This window comes from Argiope bruennichi, chromosome 1 (assembly GCF_947563725.1).
Source record: "Argiope bruennichi chromosome 1, qqArgBrue1.1, whole genome shotgun sequence".
In the NCBI taxonomy this organism is placed as follows: Eukaryota; Metazoa; Arthropoda; class Arachnida; order Araneae; family Araneidae; genus Argiope; species Argiope bruennichi.
The window spans coordinates 4,659,014-4,679,213 of NC_079151.1; the positions used below are offsets into that span (position 1 = coordinate 4,659,014).

The window sequence follows — 20,200 nt, forward strand, 5'->3', positions numbered from 1 at the left end:
GATTCGCTTCTTAAGTGTACAAGCAGTAAACTATATAAATGCGAGCATATTAAAATATATTAATTTTTTCATAAAGGAAATTTTACAATTCTTAATTTTTATTTAATAGTAGAAATTGTGCTTGTCGAAAAGGGAGAAAATGCACAGTTCAAAAACTATGTGAACTGTGAAAAGAAACCTAAGAAACTATCCCATTTCAAGAAAACACCATGAAGTCACAAGATCGTCGTCGAAGGGGGAAAAAAATCTGCATGATATCAAATAAAAAGACATCTATTCATACGGAGAATTAAGATTTACCCAACACCAGACTCGTAAAAATTCTGAACAGCTGTAACAATCGTATTACTCATATGACGGCCTACCTAAGTAATCTTCATTCCAAGTGTAAAACGATCATGAAGCAATTCCTCTTCTTTCTTGTTGAAACGAAACAATAATTAATATTTCTTATTTTGATTTCCGTTTCTGCATTAGCATTTATTTTCAGTTATCGAAAGAATTATTCATGCAATCGCAGTTTCGATAAGAATATAATCATTGACGCCGTTAATTTCAGTAAATAATAATAATAATAATAAAAAAATTCGATTTATAACTTCGAAAAGCCAAAACTGAAAAGGTGCAATGGGGAATTTGGCAGGGATTTTCCATCGTCGAAATTCCCTACCGGCGGTCGAAGTCTCTTGTTGGGGAGAGCTCCCTACAGGCGCGTCACTCTACGATGCGCGCGAGAACTCGCGAGATTTAGTCCCACTCGCTGGCTGCATCCTTAACCGCGCGTTCAGCCAGCCATCCAATATGGCCGTGACAGTGTGCACCCGGTTTAGTGATAATTACGAGCTGAAAGAAGAGTTGGGCAAGTAAGTGCACTTCTTTTTCTGTTTAATAATGTGAGAGGAAGGTAGAAGGCATGCACAGAGGGGGTCCTTTGCTCACCCGCACTGGTCGTGCCGCGGAATGCGCTAGTTTTTTGACCTGGTGCTCACCGATGTTCGAATGTGATAGTAGAAGAGTGTACGGAAAGTAGGACAGTCCCCTCCCCCCTCCGAACTCAAAGGACACGTAGTTCCTTCAGATGGGATATTGTAAACAGAGTGTATCTCTTCAAAACGTGTTTCCTTGAATGGGCATGCTGGTTATGGGTTTTTATATTTACCTGAGCGTCTATAAACAAGGAAAATGTAGTATTTATGACATGCATTGGCTGTTATTACGAATTTACTGTAAATAAATTTGTTATAAAAATTAAATTTATTTAACTTAATATGTATCTTGTCATAGAAGAATTTAATGATGCATTATATAATTTTAGTATGTAATGACCAACTTATATTTTATGTTTGCAAAGCAGTATTTTAAATAATAAAAAAAAATAAGGAAATTAGATTAAATATATTTGTTATTTCCGGAATTAAACAGTTCTGGATAATAATATGCTATTTTTAAATTAGAATTGTGCCATTGTTATTTTTGCAACACAGCTAAAACCTTTTTACTAACTATGATAAAAAATACTTGAAGTTGATTTTATGTAGTTTTTTTAAGTAAATTCTTTGAAAAATGCTTGTCAGGAACTAGAATCTAAATTTTTATGAATTCAAATGAAATTTTAGTGAAAACAAAAACAATTATTTAAACTACACCATATTCTTTGAGTGTTTGCTTATCTTTTGACTGAGAAATTTTGTCATAAATAATCATTAGTTATAGTTTTTAAAGTACAATTTATTGTGTATTAAGTGATCATTTTGCTCTTAAATTTTTTGTTTGTTATAATTTAATCATTATCTTTATTTTCAGCTAATATAATTTAAATTCTATACTGAAATTTCCATTGTGGTTTTCTTACCTCGATAAATATATAAATAAGTTATTAAGCAACAAGTATAAGCTGTTTATATATTGTTGTATTTATAATTAATAAGAAACAAGCATGCTATATATTCTTTGAATATGTTTTATTCAAAAGAAAATAATCAGCAAATAAAGTAATTAGTACATATTTAAAATAGTCGCAATGAAATATTTTTTGCTTGCTTGATTTTTAAATCGTATTACTATTTAGGCAATTGAACTACCTTTTTCAACTTGTGATGCTGTTCTTATGCAAATAGCTTTTGGATATTGCAAACATAAATTGATTTCCTTAGTTAAAATATTTTTTAAAACTTTTTTATTTTATGCTATGTACATGATTTATTAAATTCTGTTAATACCTGTGAAAGGACATTTTAACGATTGTATTCATTATTTATGTATCATAGAAATTTAAGATTAAATATTACTGGATTTTTTAATCTTTATTTTCATTTAAGTATGCATTCATGTAAAGTATAGTATTTTTTGGTATCATATTATTAGTTATATATGCTTTTTTTCACTTGATTTTATAATTTCACTTTATTTTGTAAGTAATAGATAATGGAATATTACATGAAAATTAGTATATTTGTAAGTAACTATTTTAGGCACTGTAGCTGTGTTGAATTTAAGAATAGTACTGTAACATAAGTAAACACTATGGAATTTCTTGTAATTTTATTTGTGATTCAGTATAAAATAGAATATGTTGTAGGCTGTTGCATTTATTACACTTGAAAGACATTTCAAGATCATAGATATGAAATTACAAATTTTGTCTGACAAGAATTTCCATTAAAAGACAAGTTTTAGATTCAACTGTAGATTCAAGATTAGATGCAACTGTATTTTTTGTCGACTGTTTATGTATGAGATATAATAAATTTATTTTTGAAACATGAAATTCTTAGTGAACCCATTATTCATTTTAATTTCAACTCATGATTACAATGTATACAACTATGAGAAGTTGCATTAATATTTATATGAAATTTTTTTATAATTTCAGATTTGTTTCTTTGATTTTGTTAATGAACGTTAAAGAATATGTTGTATATTGGATGAAGTAAACACCTCAAATCTTAACAATGAATCATAAGACGTATAATATGATCAATCTTGCATTTTTTTTATTTTATAACCTGATTAATTTTCATAATTTTTAATAGAATTTTTCAAAAAATGTAATGCATTTTATACATTTATTCATTGCTAATTTATAAATGGTTTTGTTGTAACATTAGGATGCGGATGAAATTATTTTACAATATATTCAGCTCATGGTATGCAGTTTTCTTTTTGCATACATTTCATTCTCGCTATAATCTTATACTTTCTGATATTTTAATTATAATTGACAGAACACCTTGTATTGGACTTGGAAGCATTGTAGTTTTAATACGAGACATTAAAATTAATGGGAAAAAAATTGTATTGCTATAATTGTGATGTTAATCAAATAATATATTTGTTGGAAACTTTCCATAAATTCCAGTTCAGTTTTCATTTTCCAGTCATTATTTTAATCTAAAAGCAAAAAAGCTGTTAAATATCTTTATAATTAATATTTTTATATCAAATCAAATCTATCCCTCATATACTAGAAGAAGTTGTTTTATAATTTTTTAATTTATACTTATTATAAAAAAATCGCAGAAAAATGTAATTTATTTAGTAATATTCTTTATCATTTGTGCATAATGATATGAACAACTAAACAAAAACTCTTATGTTCAGAAAAATCTTCTAAATAAATAACTGCAAGGAAAAAATAAAGATGAGCAAAAATCGTGATTTCCATTCAGTATCAGTTATTACAGTTTTCTAAAAAGGAACCCTAGAAGGAGGGGGGGGGGAAAGCTCCAAAATAAAATTTGGATCTAAATTTTCTAATTTTAATTAGAAGAAAATTCTAGCTTTTAAAATAATTTGAGTTTTTTATTTCAAGATTCAGAAGAAATTCAGCTTCTCTGATTATATGATTTAGGTTAACTCTTGATTACATGATTCAAATAAACTCTGTAGTTCCTATCTAAATATATATATAAAAAATATAGTTCCAATAAAAATTAAAAAAATATTGTATGAGTAATTGGATTTGGCTACATAATCTAAAAGAAATCAAAGTCAAACTAACATCTTATGTCAAGGTCAAAACTAGTTATATGTAGAGAGAGAGAGAGAGAGAGATTATTTAAATATTTTAAGAGTTTTGAATATATATTTCTCTATTAAAAAAGATTGATACATTTTTTTTTTGTTACACATTTTTTAAGAGTTCTGATATTACCTGCCTACTTAGTTACGTTTTAGTTAAGAAAAAAATATATCTGAATAGAAAAGATTTTTAGCTGTGAGATTACATTCTTTTATTTATTTAACTCACAAAAATATGTCAGATAAATATTTATTATATCCAAACCTTTTCTTGGAAAAATATTAGATTAATAACTATAGTGAGCTAATAGAGAAAGGGAAAAAATGATTGATAATTATCGAATTAATGGTTCTTATGTGATTATGGAAACATTCATATTAAAGTTATTCAGGCTATGACTTTCATATGTGATAGTATTATTTTTTAGCATTTGAACATGTCTATGAATTATCAAATTTTTTTAGAATAAATCTAAAAAAAAGCAAAACAATGCAATATTTTATCCCAATTATTTTATGTTATTATTTTGATATTTTAAATAAATATTCCTATTAATTTCATGTTTTAGGTATAATAATAAGTAAGTTTTAAGTATAATAATGCTTAAATATTATTTTTTTTCTATTTCTCATTTTGTCATTCATTTCTATTCAGAAATGCTTTTTGTTAGACAATGCCATTCTTTTTGTCATACTGAATCTTTTATTTCAGATTGAAATAATTCTTGGTCTTCATAAAGCAATTGCTTGTATTAACTTTCTTGACTGTTGTATTGATGTAATTGTGATAGCTCTAAAATCCTGAATTAAAAAAAAAAAGTTTTTGTCTGTGATGCTATTAATTTATATTTTATGGGAAAAATAAGCTAAATCTGTGAGATGAATCTTGAAAGAAATGTTCATAAAAAATGCTTAAAAATTTCAACTTTGTCATCTAGCATTTCAATCCAGATTTTTTTAAATGTTGCTTTCTTTCTAATTTTTTTTGATTTCTAAAACCTTTAAAAGAGCATGCAATTGATTTGATTTATAATTTTCAAACTCTGAATACTTCCCCCCACATTTTTAGGATTGTGAATACATTCTCGATTTCTCTTTTACACTAATGCAAGTTTTTCAAAATATCTTATTTGCTACTTCTTACTAAAAATTTCTGAAAGGCATTTTCTGTAATTAGATGTTTTTATCCAATCTCTTGTTTCAGTGTTTGTATCTTTTCACAAAATCAGATTTCTTTTTAATTACAGTGTAATTACATTAGAAAATATTTATTATTCACGTATGCATAAGGCTGTATTACAAAGTAATTATTTTTAAACTTCCAGTATATAAAAATATGGAATGTATATGAAATTTTATTAATGGATTAGAAAGTAAATTGTTCATTTTTAAGTATTTTCTAGTTTTTAGTCTTATTCATTATTGATCATTAGAAGTATTATGGAATTTTCAAATCTTTTTTTTTTTTTTTTTTTTTTTTACCAGATAGCATTATTTATACAGAATCAAATTTTATTTAAATTAGTCCATTTATTGATTATTGAGCTCCAAAAATGTTAAAGTAGTATGTTATGTATTGTCAAGAATACACACGTACGAAATTTGAAAACTAATTTGTCAAGAAACGAATGAAAAACTAGATTAAATAATTCCATTATTACAAATACGAAAAAATTCAATGTTAAAAAAAGTGTGTAAGTACTGAGAACTGCATGCGTGAAAACAAGAAATGCTTAAAACATGCATGAAAAAGTTAAAACAAGCATGAAAACAAGAAATGCTTAAAACATGCATGAAAACTATTTAAACAAGAAATGCTGCTGTTTCTGTCATTTTTGTTTTTTATTAAATGTAGAAATGATTAAGTTATTTTGCACACACACACGCACAATAAGTATGTAAGTATCGTTACATTTGTTGAAAATTACGTAATATATGACTAATAATCAGGAATTATGTCATTGAAGTCACGAAAGTGTACAAAATATCCAAACTCCAGTGCATTAAGAAGTGAGTGAAAAATCAGTTACAGTTCCATCTTAATAAACAAGTCAAATTAAATGAAAGTTCGTAGAAGTGTTGCTATAGAACAGTATTTTCAATTACTTTTGGATCTGATAAAACTTACGAAATATTTTCGAAAGTATATAACATTTCTTTGTTTAAAATATATCCCAGGCATGTAAGACATTTTAGAATAAATACAGCGGTACAGGAAATGTTTGATTGGTTGAAAAGAAGTTTGGTTTTAAGTTAAAAAAAAGTCGGTAGATGCTAAAGAGAAAAAAGTGACAATAGGTGATTTATATTAACACTTTACCGACCGGCCGTCGATTAATCGACCTTTTGTTCTCAGCGCTTACCAACCGGCCGTCGATTAATCGACGTTTTGTTCTCAGCGCTTACCAACCGGCCGTCGATTAATCGACGTTTTGTTCTCAGCGCTTACCAACCGGTCGTCGATTATTCGACGTTTGCTCCCCAGCGCTTACCGACCGGTCGTCGATTAATCGACTTTTGACCGATCTGTGGTGACTACGTTTTCCACCAATTCAGCATGCCCTGAAAAAAATTCAGCTGTCGTTTTCAAAAATTCAGCTGAGCGGGCGGTGAAATGGCATAGTATGTTCGAACCGCTACCGGTCGGTAAAGTGTTAAGTTTGAAAAAAATCACATCCCTATAAAAGAATATCCTCTGATGTACAATTGCATTCTAAAAAATTTTTTATATTTGTGTAAACTAGGAATTTTTTCAAAGAAAGCCATTTAAAGATCGGCATTTAAAATAAAAGAGAAGGAAAGTGGTGGAGGAGAGAAATGCCTAGTTTTTAAATTTTGAAGTTGGAATCATTAAATTTAAAACAAAATCTGTTCAAGCATTAATGTTACTCTTCCCTCCCCCAAGCACAAAACTCGGAATACACACTGTTAATATGTATATTTTCAAGCAGCTCACTAATAACTGAATCGAGTCTGTTATTTAAAAACAATTTAAAATAACCAGTAGTTATTCTAAAGTTTCTGCTGACGTCTGTATTTATTACAAATGATTTGGTCAATAAAACTAAAACATCTACAGATAATTGAAACATTTTTACTCTATCGTGCACGCAGTATTCAGAAAGGAAGTATTGTAATCGATATCCAGATCCTATAATCAGAAAAATATACCTCAATAACACAGTGAGCTAGAAATGAAGGGGGTGGATGTTGCAGTGTTCCCCGCTAAAACTGTTGATTTAATTCAAACTTTAAACGAAATACCACTATCCCTATGCATGCTCTACAATATTGCTTCATATTTTCACAATATTGTTCTGCATTTAGAATACTAAATTCGTCAAGTGAAGTTCCTTAAAATCAAGCTGAGAACACTCATTATCTTAGATATTCACTGATCTTAAGCAGCAATGTATCAGAATGCAATTTTGGTCTCTTATTTTACTAAAAACTACTAAATTGCATTTTGTCCGTTCTTTTTTGATTACACCTTATTTGTTTATTTGTTTCCAAACTTCGGGGTAACTTTAGAGCTTGAAAATATAACATACCATTTGGAAAAGACGAAAAGCTACACAAGGCATACCTACATTGAAAAGCAAACTAACAGCAAAAACAAAACAAAACAAACAAACACCACAGATTAATTATAAGAACAGCGACCCTGCATTTCCTTTCAATTAAAGTCTCCATATCCCTCACCCCAATACGCATCTAGTGCTTTATGTCAGGGCGTGCTAAAATGAAAAATGAAAATAAACCTAAATACCAATAAGTGAAAAAAAAAAAAATACTTATATTATTTAAAAAAAACAAAAAAAACCCTGAAACAAAATTTCAGTTATTCCTCATAGCTTGAAATCGCTGCTGTCGTTGAACAACGGTTTCAATTGCTTATGAAAGCTTTACTTTTCCTGCCTGAGTTTGTGCGATTGACCTATGCTGGTTTAAGCAAGGTTCAATCAAAACTTCAATGTCATTAAACATGACGCCAAAAATTATGTGTAAAAAAAAAAAGAGAAATTTTTAAAAACTATTGAGTAAAGAAGTTCAAAGTCTTCATATTGTTGAACAAAGCAATACTTATAAATTTCTTAATTTCAAAATTATCTGTATTAAATTTTTCTAAAGAAATAATAATAATTGATAGAGAAATTGTACTTAAACGAAATTGCTATCACTAAAAAGGTACAATTTGTAATTTTATGATGATTTTCTCTTCGGAATTATTTTGTTTGAAGTTTCTATGGAAGAAAAGCGAAATGTGGGCTAATTTCACATAGTCGCTGTCGGAGTAAATTTGTTTCATTTGCTTGCAAAGTTTTTACTTTTCTTGCTTCTGTTTGAGCGATTGATTTATACCTGAATTTTAATGCGTTTACTTTTATTTAAAAAAATGAATAACAATATTAAAAAAAAAACGGATTTTATATTATTGAAATGGCAGGATTTTGAATTTTAAGAGAATATCAAAATATCTCATCAGATTATTTGTTTCAAAGTTAATGTAGACAAATGAAAAAATCTGGTTTAATTTCGAATTCATTGAATATTTAATTAGCGTTTACACTTTGAAGAGTTTATTGTATCATTTCTTTTGCCTTTAAAAAAAAGTATGTAAATTTTGGTTGAAATCGTCCCTATTGTTTAGGAGGTGAGGCGGAATATGTATGCATACGTCATATTTGTTTATTTTGAGATAAATTATCTCGTACAAAAAAAAAAAAAACATCAATTAATACAATAAAAAAAACTGTGTACATTTTATCTCCTGAGTGAGAAAGTTTTAGTTATTGTTTGGTGTTTATCGGTATATTTAGCTTCTCTTTTCTGTGGATAATCTGGTATATCTTCATGGAGATATAAATCTTTGAAAAGCACCTTAACGAATTTTCCTGTTCAGATCCCTATAGCATCCGTTATTTGATTGGTAGAAACCTGAGTTTTTCTCCCTGTTTTATTACATCCCACGCTTGATTAAAGTTATTTTAGTTATTAAAAATCTGGGAAATCGTTTTTTTTTCTTCCCCTCTCCCCTTCTTTCTTTCTTCCCTTCTTTTTTTTGAAACAAAAACAATTTTTTTTTAAATGCTACCGATTTTCTCAATGGTGCGCCCTGCAGTAATGGTGCCCTAGACCCCGGCTCTGCCTCCACCACTCTAGTAACAACACTTGTGACACCTCTCAATTACTTTTGCACTTTTAGAACTGAAGTGAGATTAAGAAACTGGATTCGAGTTCATACTATTTAATCCTATGTCCAGCTATTGCTCTTATCTCTAATAGAACAAAGATTTGCACAATATTGTATGCCCTTGATCCATATTCACAATATTGTACACTCTCTCTATGTAAAACGCTTATATGGTCTGAAAATCAGGCCGAATTCATTCATCGCACGTACGAATTACTTATATGCTTTCATTGAAAAATCAGACGACGTTGTTCCTTTAAAGGTGAATAATACGGAAAAAAAAAAAAAAAAAAAAAAGCACAGAAGTAGTCGAAAATGAGGGCAAATGAAAGCGTTGAAGAATAGATCCAAATAAAAATTTAATTGAAATGAATAAGCGTTTTGTAAGCACCCATTCATTTCGCCATTTGAAAGTGTAGCTAACCACTCAGGCCGTTATTGGTTAAGTATAATTTAAAATAATGCTATAAAAATAATATGGTGTTTTTTTGTGATCAGATGTCGTTCATCGACTTGACTCAATTCGTCTGATTAATACTTAGTGTCTTTGGCAATGATTTCATTGTTATTAACATGATGGATGAAATATATCTTAAACAAGAAAGGATTCAAAGGACTCTAATTCATTAAGGATTATAATTTTAATGAAGGAATGGGTGATTCTTCTGGGAAATTTTAATGAAGGAATGGGTGATTTGGTTTTTAGTAATGGATGAAAAACGAATGCCAGCAATTCATGCAGTTTGAAATAATTTGTACGTACTTTTAATAATTTATTTGTAATTTTTTATTATTATCAGCAGAAATGTAGGGCCATATGGGGAACAAGCGAAGCAAGGCGGAAGTGATCCCAAAAAAATCGCGAAGTGACTTTTGGAGATGGGTGATCCCTCTGCTCTCGTTAACAATATTTTAATTGTATTTCATTTGCTGAAAATTTAATTATGGAATTATTTTTATTATAATTATTATTTTTTAAAACTCTAGATTAAAGGTATATTTTAGAAATGAATTGTATTAAAAATGAGAGCTAAAATAATTTAATCTCTAGAATAATCCAATTGAGCAATCGCTTTTATTTTCTCGTATACTGAATATTAAATATATCACTTGTACATATTAAAAGGCAATATTGTAATCGTAAAAAATGCATAAATAAAATTAAAAAAAGAAAATCGAACCCGAGATTTTGACAATTCTTACTTTTTATATTTCCCCGAAAAATAAATTTTTGGAATTCTTTGTAAAGAATGAAACGCTTTGAGCTGGACCGATAAAATCTTGTACGTGATTTTTTAAACCATATTCTATTGATTTTGAATGAAATCCTTTCCGTGAAAGTCTGTTTACCCAGCAGTTGGATTATAAGTGAATTTCATAATTATGAAGCATAAAGAGCTAGATAGATAATATTTGGTACGCAGGTTTAGCATCTCAAGTGTAAATCCATATCAACGCCCCAAGGGGGGAAAGGTTAACCGTCCGTTCGTACTGTACTTTTGCATGAATGTAAACGTTTTTACTTAAAAACGCGCAACAACTTAGATTAATAAAATTTAGTACGCAATTTAATCTGCATTTTTTTTGTTTGTCAAAGTTTGAATCCAATTCGTCGCCAGTTGGTCGAGAAGTTGTCCATCTGTCTATTTGTATTTCGCAGGCATCTAAATGCGAAAGCTAAAAAAGTGTAACGGTTTAAATAAATGAGATTTAGTATATGATCTTGTGACTGTACTCTTGTAGTTAGTTTTACATCAAATTTTTGTTTCAACCGATTGAAAGAAAGATTTTCAAAATTCATATTCGGTTTTCTTTGCTATATTGGGGGGAACAAAACTGCGGGACTCTTGCATTCATGACTTTGCCCATGGCGGGGGAGGGACCAGACCTTCATTAGCGAAAAGGGTATCTACCACTGGTTTTGTTTTCTTAATATAAGTATGTAATAAATATTTTTCTCTGATGGAAATCGGCCTGTCCGTAGAAAATGAATCATGTAGTTTATGGCACTTGTCATAAGCAAGCCCTCTGACGATGTCAGCGATTTTAAGCCGAGTTTTAGCGTCTCTTGTTTCAATAGCACCATTTAGGACCGATTTAGCTACTCGTGCGTCACAGCCCTTTTCACGGGGCAGAACGATTATCTCTGATCCAGTACCCATAATGGTATTGTCTGGACTTGGAGGACTTTGTGGCTACGATAGATTTATACGTGCACCAGCCACCATGTACACGAAGAGTCTTCGAACTCACAACCCAAGGGATGCGAATCCAACGCCCTACAAACCAGGCTATCCTGGCCAACAACAACATGTTGGAAAATATGTTTTCGAATTTTTGAAAAAAGCTCGTGAGAATAATGTTACCATAATTTCTTTTATATTCAGATAACTTTAAACATTTTCATTTTTTTAAAGATTATATTTTTTATTTTAGGGGTGCTTTTTCTATTGTTAGAAGATGCGTTCAAAAGAACACTGGATTAGAATTTGCTGCTAAGATAATTAACACAAAGAAATTATCAGCCAGAGGTAAGTTCCTTTTTATTCCTTTTTAGATTTTGCTCAAAATTTGAGGCAAAGATCATATGCCAAATTTCATCTGTCCAGCTCATATCGTATTTGAATTATCTTTGTCACAAACAGGCAAATAGATATTTTCTAAAAATGTCTTTCTTTTCGAAATACAGTTAGCTCTGAAACGTGGATATTCGTTAAAATTTTGAGTTGGAATTTTTTTGACGATTGCAATACTTTCTCTATACCTATATTTCTTATATAAGAAAGTAAAACAACAACAATAATAATAATAATAAAATCACTCACATATTGTATGAACGGTCTAGTTTGAGTAATGGAAAAAAAAAAATGTTTTGTTTTGCGTCGTTATTTATGACAAGAAAAATAACAAAAAGATGTAGATGAATGGAATCCTGATTCACTCAATTCATTTCATTCATCACTGTTTATAAATGATTATCATTTTAACATAAAAGCTACAATTTGATGAAGTTTCTTCTCCTGCCCAAGAAAGATTTATATAATTTTATAGATTGAATGGGGTCATTTCATTAAACAACAAAATTATAATTTATAGTTTTTAAAGAAAAAGTGATAACTGTGAATTAGTAATAATAATATTATATATTTTTTTTGTTGCTAATTTAAAAATAAGCTTAAAAATTTTCTACTAACATAAATGTGTTCTTTCTGAGTTTTCCATATTCTAAAATTTGTGCATTCCCTGTATTGAACTGATCTGTTGTGGATATTTCAAATTATTAATAATTGCTTTTTCTTCCAATGGAAACTTTCTTATTATCGACATCCAGTTTTCAAAATAGAACACTTGTGTTATCTATTCGATTACTGTCATCTTTTATTATCAAATTCCTTTCTATTATTTTACAGAATGGTATCTCAAAATTGGGGTTTTTTAAATGTCTCCTCTGTGAATCTTGGAATGACTGTGCTAGAATGATCAACATCGTTATTTCATAAATCTTTTAGATTGAGAGGGAAGGAATATTTTTGTGGTTTCCATCGCGGCGCATCCATTTCGTTTTATCATTGATTTTTTTCCTCTTTAATGAAAATAATATAAAAGCAATAGTTTTAAAGAGGATCAACTGCCTTCCCTGTTAAGTATTTAGTATGAAGTAGAAATTGTTTTTTAATTGAGTTCTATCACATTTTTCATTCTAATGAACCTATTATATTGCCTTTTAATGTAAAAATTTGAAAAAACATAAATGAACCAGCTGCCACTTATTTAATCTTAAAAATGACCTCCCAAGAGCAAATGAGGAAATAAGGATAAAACAGCTGTCCAAAGTTTAAAAAGTTATTCTGTATCCTATGATGCCAGTTTCTTCACCAATGACAGGCATCAAAAGAAAAGAAAACTGCCTTTTCATCACTATAGTTTAAAATGAATTTCCTGATTTCTAATTTTCCAGTGTGCCATGCATTTGATTTGTAATGTGACTGTAGAGTGATGAGATGCGTCCATTATTTGTTTGAATGCTTTGCGCGTCAAGTGGCGCAACAAAGAGCGACGTGTAACAGAAAAATTGCATATTTTTTTTTCGGCGCATATCTTAACATTTTCTACGTGATATTTATCAAATGAATTTTTAAAGATCTTGCATGTTTTTGTATGATTTCAAAACTTTTGAAAATTCGCCTGGTAAGTCTCGAGAAAAGGCTGGACTTCACCGCTTATTCACAGGCAACTGAAAAGGTGTTCTTGAAAATACTTAAACGACCCTATTCTATTACAAACAGAGCAAGTTATTCTTATATACACCACTTATATATTTTGACCCTATTTGTAGAGGATCTGAATGTAGAGTTAATACGCGGCTAGATGGATTGAATGAGACGATCTTTCAACCCTTTAGGAAATAGGTATGAACGATTGACTCTCCAATACGATTTTTATGAATGAAAAAATATGGGTTTTTCATTCATGCTAATCTGTTGAGAAATGATGTTTGGATGCCATTCGTATTCCATTCGGGTGAAGATTCTGTTTCCGTCTTAATGGTCTACCAAGCATTGTGGATGAAAGGAGCTGCGGAACTGTAACAGTCGGATTTCTTTATTTTCTAAAATCAACTGTCTGTTTGTTTGGTTCCATGAAAACCTTGGGAAAATACATGCTGTGAAAATTTAATTAATAATTAAATTTTATTTAATAACGTTTTATATTTGAACGATGACTTTAGAATTTCATTCGATTTTCTCGAAGAATGGAACTAAGACTTAGAAAATGACGAATGAAAAAAGCATCTTTTCGGATTTAAATAAAATGATTATTTTGAGTTGAGTTTCGGGAATCGTCGCATTTGTTCTTTTTTATTTATTTCAAGCTTTCCCGCGAGTTTTCTCTGCTCCCTCTCTCCACGGTTTAAGGCGAACTTTCGAGTTCATCAGATGTTGGGCTTTTTTCTTGCTAATAAAAATAACTGTTCCTATTATCAGTTTGAGCCAGTATCCAAAGAAGCTTTACAAGATGCTGATGTGTTTTTCTTTTGAATATTGCTGCAATTAATATTTACGATTGTAAATTAAATTTTATTTTTTCTTGGAACTCATCATTAGTTTTGTTTCTTATATAACGTTCCCTGCTAAACGAAGTGTGTATAGAAAAAGAATGGATATCCACAAAAAATTCGATCTCAAGATTTGGACCTCCAGACCTTCATTAAAAGAATTATTCATTCAAAAAAATATTCTCTAATAAAATCCATCTCTGAACACAATCATTTTAAAGCCGAAACTGACTAAAAGAGTTATCTGCTATTTATGTGGACATTTGCCCCACTTTTGAAATATCATGTACACAAAAAATATCGACCTCTTTATGAAAGCAAAAAAGATACAGTGAGATCTCACTTAACGTTCCCGAAAACCATTCTCCATAGGAATCCATGTAAATTAGGAAAATGCATTATACACAAATTCATTTATAATAATATAGTTTATTGCTTACATGCAATCCTTTTTTTTCAAGAAAATTGTAAAAAGACATTTGTCTTTGGTTACACTTCAAAATTTGGCGAAAAGGAGACACAGAATCATCGTTAAATGAATTTGCAGTCCGCATACTTGCCACCTTATCAGGCCGATGCTTCTCAGTATGAGATGCAATGATTTCCTATGTTGTCTAAATCTTCCTTATTTCATTAACAGGTTATTGCCCTGTTTCTTCTATTTTTTTTTTTTTTCTTTTTCTTCTCATGTCCAAGTTTCTGCCTCCTTTTTGTTGTGATGTAGAATGTGGCCACATAAGTTCTTCGGGTGCTCCTGCAAATTTCTTCCAACAATTTTTTGCATTTTGCTATGCGAATTATTCGTCATACGAGGTGCTTGTTAAGCAACATTTTTCTATTATCCAGAAATGCAGAGTCAGAGATACTAAAAGAGAGATTTATACTGAACATAAAATTTGACGTAAATAAAAAAGGAATAACAATTAACTATGAATAAAGTTAATTAAATAATGTTCCCCCGTTATTTATATAAACGAAATCAGAGCCGTAACTGGTGGCCTGGGAGCCGAGAACAACAGATGACAACGCTCGCTTCTTTATTGTTTCCAGCAATCAAACCACTTTTTTACTAATTGATTATTTTCTTAACATTTAAGGTAACATTTTGTACTTAAATGGAATGAAAAATTTTGTATGAAAGTCTTTTGGATATGTTATTTTTGATACTCATTTAATCCTATAAGATTAAGATATCCAAAGTTATTTGACATCATGCAGAACATGCAATATCATGAAACTGAAATATTGCTAGCCAATTATTTAATATACATTATGTTAACATTTATATTTCAAAAATTTCTATTTATTAATTAGTAAAGAAATGAACTTAGTTTTTATCGATATTAACTTTTAATTAGAAATAAATTTTATTTTAAATTTGATAATTAATTTCTCGGGTGAAAATTCAAGATATAAATATCACAAACAAGGTTTATTATTTTTTAATTTTCTAAAAATGATATTTTGTTTGTAAAAGGCTATCTACATTCTTTCATCTCCGCTCAAGAGTCTGAAACATGATTCATATGGGAATTATGGTATGTGCACTTCATACTTTTAAGATAATTTACAGTTTTCTTGTAAAAAATATGTAAATAATATTCTAACTTGTGTATGCAATTTCATCTTATATTTCATGGTGTTTTTGTTAAATCATTCTAAATATATTTTAAAAAAACAATAATAAGGATTGCAAAAAATATAAAATTAAAAAAAATTATATTAAAGCTCATTTTTAATTAAAAATTAGCAAGTGCTTGGCAATTGCAAGTACTTGCAATTTTTTTGTTGATACTTATATCAAGTAAAAAAAAAAAAAAAAAAAAAAAAAATCTAATTATTGATTTTTTTTAAAGTTAATAAATCTTTTTCTGCGTTTTATCTGTGAAGTGTGTGAATGTGCCCCCTTCCTCCTGTAAAAAGGGGTTGTGCAAGCGAATATGGTGCATGAAGTAGCTAAGTCGTACTCTTGGCCCTAGTTGACGCTACTGAAAAAACAAGAGACGCTCAGTTGGCTTAAATCGCTGACAGATAACTGTCAGCGTGCTTGTAAAGTGCCATTAGTCACAACACACAATAACTTATCCATGATCAAGATCTTATTCACAAATACACACGTGTTAACGCTCAGTTGCATTTTTTTATGTAAAAAATAAACTAACTACTGCAAGTAGAAAAATCTGCATTTTATTATTATTAAGTCATGATGGTAGCGCCGGCCTCTTAATGAGAATAAAAATTTTTCAATTGATGTATTGTTTTTTTCGGGCATTCGTGGAATTTATTTATCTGCTGTTACCAGTCCACCCAATTGCGTGAATAACAGAGAATTTAATGTACTTTAATTTTTCAGAATTAATTAAACAAGCAAGAGTGCTCTCTCCGAAACCCTTTCGCATGATCTCTAATAAAGGTGTTATCCTGGAGAACGTCTTGCTTGGCATTTACGTACAGTAGGCATAAAACAATCCTTTGATGTAAATTTAGCATTTTTATCGAATGTTTTACGTGATCCTTGATGAGTTGTTTGCGATTCACCTCTGACGAGTAGTTATTAGTGTCCGAAAATTGAATTTGGGTTTTAAACGCATTTTTCCCAACCGATTGGAATTAGAATTTGATATAGAACTAACCGGAAGTCATCAAATTACATGCAAAATTTGATATTTTTAAGGCATTGTGTTTTTCAGTTACGGAGTTGACATGCTTCTGAAAACACGGACGGACAGACATTCATCCCTGTGTTGGATTTGGTTCAAATTTTGATAAGTGTTTACACTATGGATGCTAAATCTGTGTACCGCATTTTATCCATCTAGCTCTTTTCGTTTTGCAGTTGTGAATGCTAATTTACATTCGACTTCCCCTGAAAGGCGTTTGCTTAGCATTTGATGGAAATCTACAAATTTGGTGAAAAGACCAGATTTCATTCATGTAGCTCTCATTGTCTTCTTTACAAACAGGCAAATATATGTTTTTCAAAAATGTGTTTTTCGAAACTCGGGGCGATCTGAAACGTGAAAATTCGTCAGTCTCAAGTTCGATTTTTTTTTTTCGGTCGGAATATGCTCTCTGTACTTTATATACGAAGAAGACAAACGGAAACATTATGCCGAAATGCACCAATACGCAGTGTGGCAGAATGTACAACAGTACTTTCATGGCTGCAGTGTAAGAACTGCCAATGGCTACGTGAGAGCATTGAGCATTTGGGGGCGCGCATCAGTCTTTTGCTCTGTCCCCTTAAACATCGGCGCGTTCATTGCTTGTTGTCTAAAATATGCAGTTCGCCGTCTTACTCGAGGAGATCTTTATGCTTTAAATCCACCCTCTGCTGGGGCAGAAGACGTTTTTGTATATTTGATAAGACCGGAAAGCGTCTTTTTTGAAATATTATTTTCCCTTTGCTATCGATCTTGCCTTGTAATAAATGTTTGATTTATTATTTCTGGTAGTTGGAATGATTTATTTACTAGGAGAAGAATGTTCGAAGGTGGTGTTAGTAATGCCATGGACTTTTTTATCCGGGCTTTCCTACAATAGGCTCTTCCATCTAAGGGAGGGATTCTTTCTTCATGTTGGGAATGAAAATATTTCAGATGAAGAAAGAATGCGTTTTTTAAATAATTTTATTTTTGGGCATTTTTATAAAATCAATATTTGTATCCAGCGAGCAATGAATGAATTTTCTATCTGTATAGTTTTATTGACAACAGATAATATAAGATTCGAATCGGAGGAACACGAGTTGGAAATTCATTTCAGTGCCTTTGAAGGCTTGTAATGGGTGCTGTTAAAAAAAAATCATTATGTTGTAAAATTTTTTGACAAGTTTTAGCAATCACGATACACTTTAACTCTGTTCACGACAGTTCTTATTCATTTTGAATTGATTTTGATTGTTTAGACTAGAATTTTGCTTTTGGCGAACGCTTCCAATTTTTTTTTCCAGTATGGTATATGGAAACGGAGACTCTTTCACCCCTTTTCTGGTTGCGTTTATAGTTTGAATTCCTACCTTTCCGCAAAATTAGCGAAATGTCTCACTTTGACCTTCTCCTTGCTTATTACTGAGCAATCAAATCGTGTTTATGTTTTTGAATCATGCCATCAACTGATATAATTTTGTATGAGCATTCATCGTTACCGAAACACTTATATTAAATGGCACCATGCCAAGCCGTTGACTCGTCTGGCAGTTAGTTTAAAACCGATTGCAATTTTGCACAAAGACTGAAATGTAGGAGATAATTATTTAAATACAAAAAAATCAATATTCTACGTTTTTGAAACGGACACAAAATTATAAAGTAATTTCTCTTTCTTCTTCCCCCATACAGATTTATGACACCATAAAGATTGTCCTCAAGATTTATAATTGTGAAATATTAGAATTCATTGCATGTGACTATTTAAAATTGTTTTATGCTTTTTAGTCCGTTTTAAAATGTAGTTTTTTTTTTTAGTTAATTGAGTATAAATATTAAAGAATCTGAAACGAAAAGGTGATATGAAAATTTCTGTCCTTTTTTCTTTTAAGCATTTTAAATTTGAATTAAATTTTCCATTTAAGACATGCATTATTATTTATGTCTGAGATTTTTTATTCTATGCTGTTCGTATTTATTTAAATGAATGTTTTCTTTCGTTATATACATTACTTAATAAAAGTATGCTCGTCATTATTTCCCCTATTTGTATGGATATTTAAAAGTTGGCATGATTAAACTATTTTGTAATGCATATAAAATATGAACTTGGTGATCAGTATTTATTTAATGAATGAATAGGCATGCCTTATAATTTCATTGGAATAATATCACAGCCTCTTCTCATGAATTACTGAGTTCGTTTACATGTTCATTTATTGTGCTTTAGTTTTTGCCATGAAGTGTAGTGCCGTGTAGACGATTGTTATGTGGCTGTTGCATGAGAGAGGATCGAACCTGCGACGCTAGACTCCGTAGCCGCGTAACATAACCACTAAAAAAAGTGATCACCTCTGTCCTGAGGCTGTCAACTGGCTTATGAAGCTAGTGCCACAGTTATTCATTTTGCCGATATAATTCTTCACAAGTCACTTGTTCCGGATAGTTTATTATTTGTGGAATGAGTGTGACTTCTCTGGATGAACGTAGAAGTCTCCCCCCCCCCACCATTCTCACAAACCGATGCAAATAACGCTCTCCCTGCTTTGGGTGCATTTTCTCATGCATCTTTTACACATTATGGCTTGATTAGGCTTACTTCCGGTCATGTGTGCACCATAAAAAACAAGCAGTGTCATCTAGTTAACTGAGGTTCAAAATGTTATTTCTAACTTGCTGTTTATTTCATCGATAAATATATTCGTTATAATAATAACGGTGTTGTATTATTGCACGAGTATTTTAAGGGAGCTAGGGCATACATGCCTTTACTTCACAGCATCCCAAGTTCGAAAACAAATATCGCCAAGAGCAATTTCTTTCTCCTTCCTTCCATGAAACAGAGCGCAGGATCGTTTGAAATGGAATCGTAAAACCGTTCCATTCTGGAAAGACCTTTAGAATAACTGCCAGTGTTGAATTTCGAATTATGTTCCTGTTCATAAACTGATGCTATGCGAAATGCTGTAAAAACATTTCAGTCGCAGTTAAAATATCGCTGAGGGGATCTGCATCCGCCGAAAAAAGGGAAAAAAATCCCACTTTTTTTTTTTTTTTTTTAATTCTTTCCGTATCTCTTGAATGATCTCAATTTGAATTTGAAATATCGCTAATTGCTCGTGTCAAAGTTTTGCATTTAATGAAAGAGGAAGGAAAAAGGATTAATCGTATCTAATCTTTTTAAAGTAAGGATTTTTTTTTTTGTATAGTTTAACCTATTTTTTTTTTTTTTTCAAAACTGATTAAAGCATTGTCTTAAGTAAATAATGTTTGTTTTTTTAC

General features: G+C 30.4%; 1 protein-coding gene across 1 annotated transcript in view; it reads left to right on the forward strand.

Moving 5' to 3' along the window:
- Positions 1–719: 719 nt before the first annotated feature.
- The window catches only part of LOC129964084 (calcium/calmodulin-dependent protein kinase type II delta chain-like), a gene marked incomplete in the record, with an annotated part of 190,481 nt that continues 171,000 nt past the window's right edge, over positions 720–20,200 (forward strand). The window contains 2 exon segments of the mRNA XM_056078767.1: positions 720–863; positions 11,651–11,745. Coding sequence (XP_055934742.1) covers positions 802–863; positions 11,651–11,745 — 157 coding nt within the window.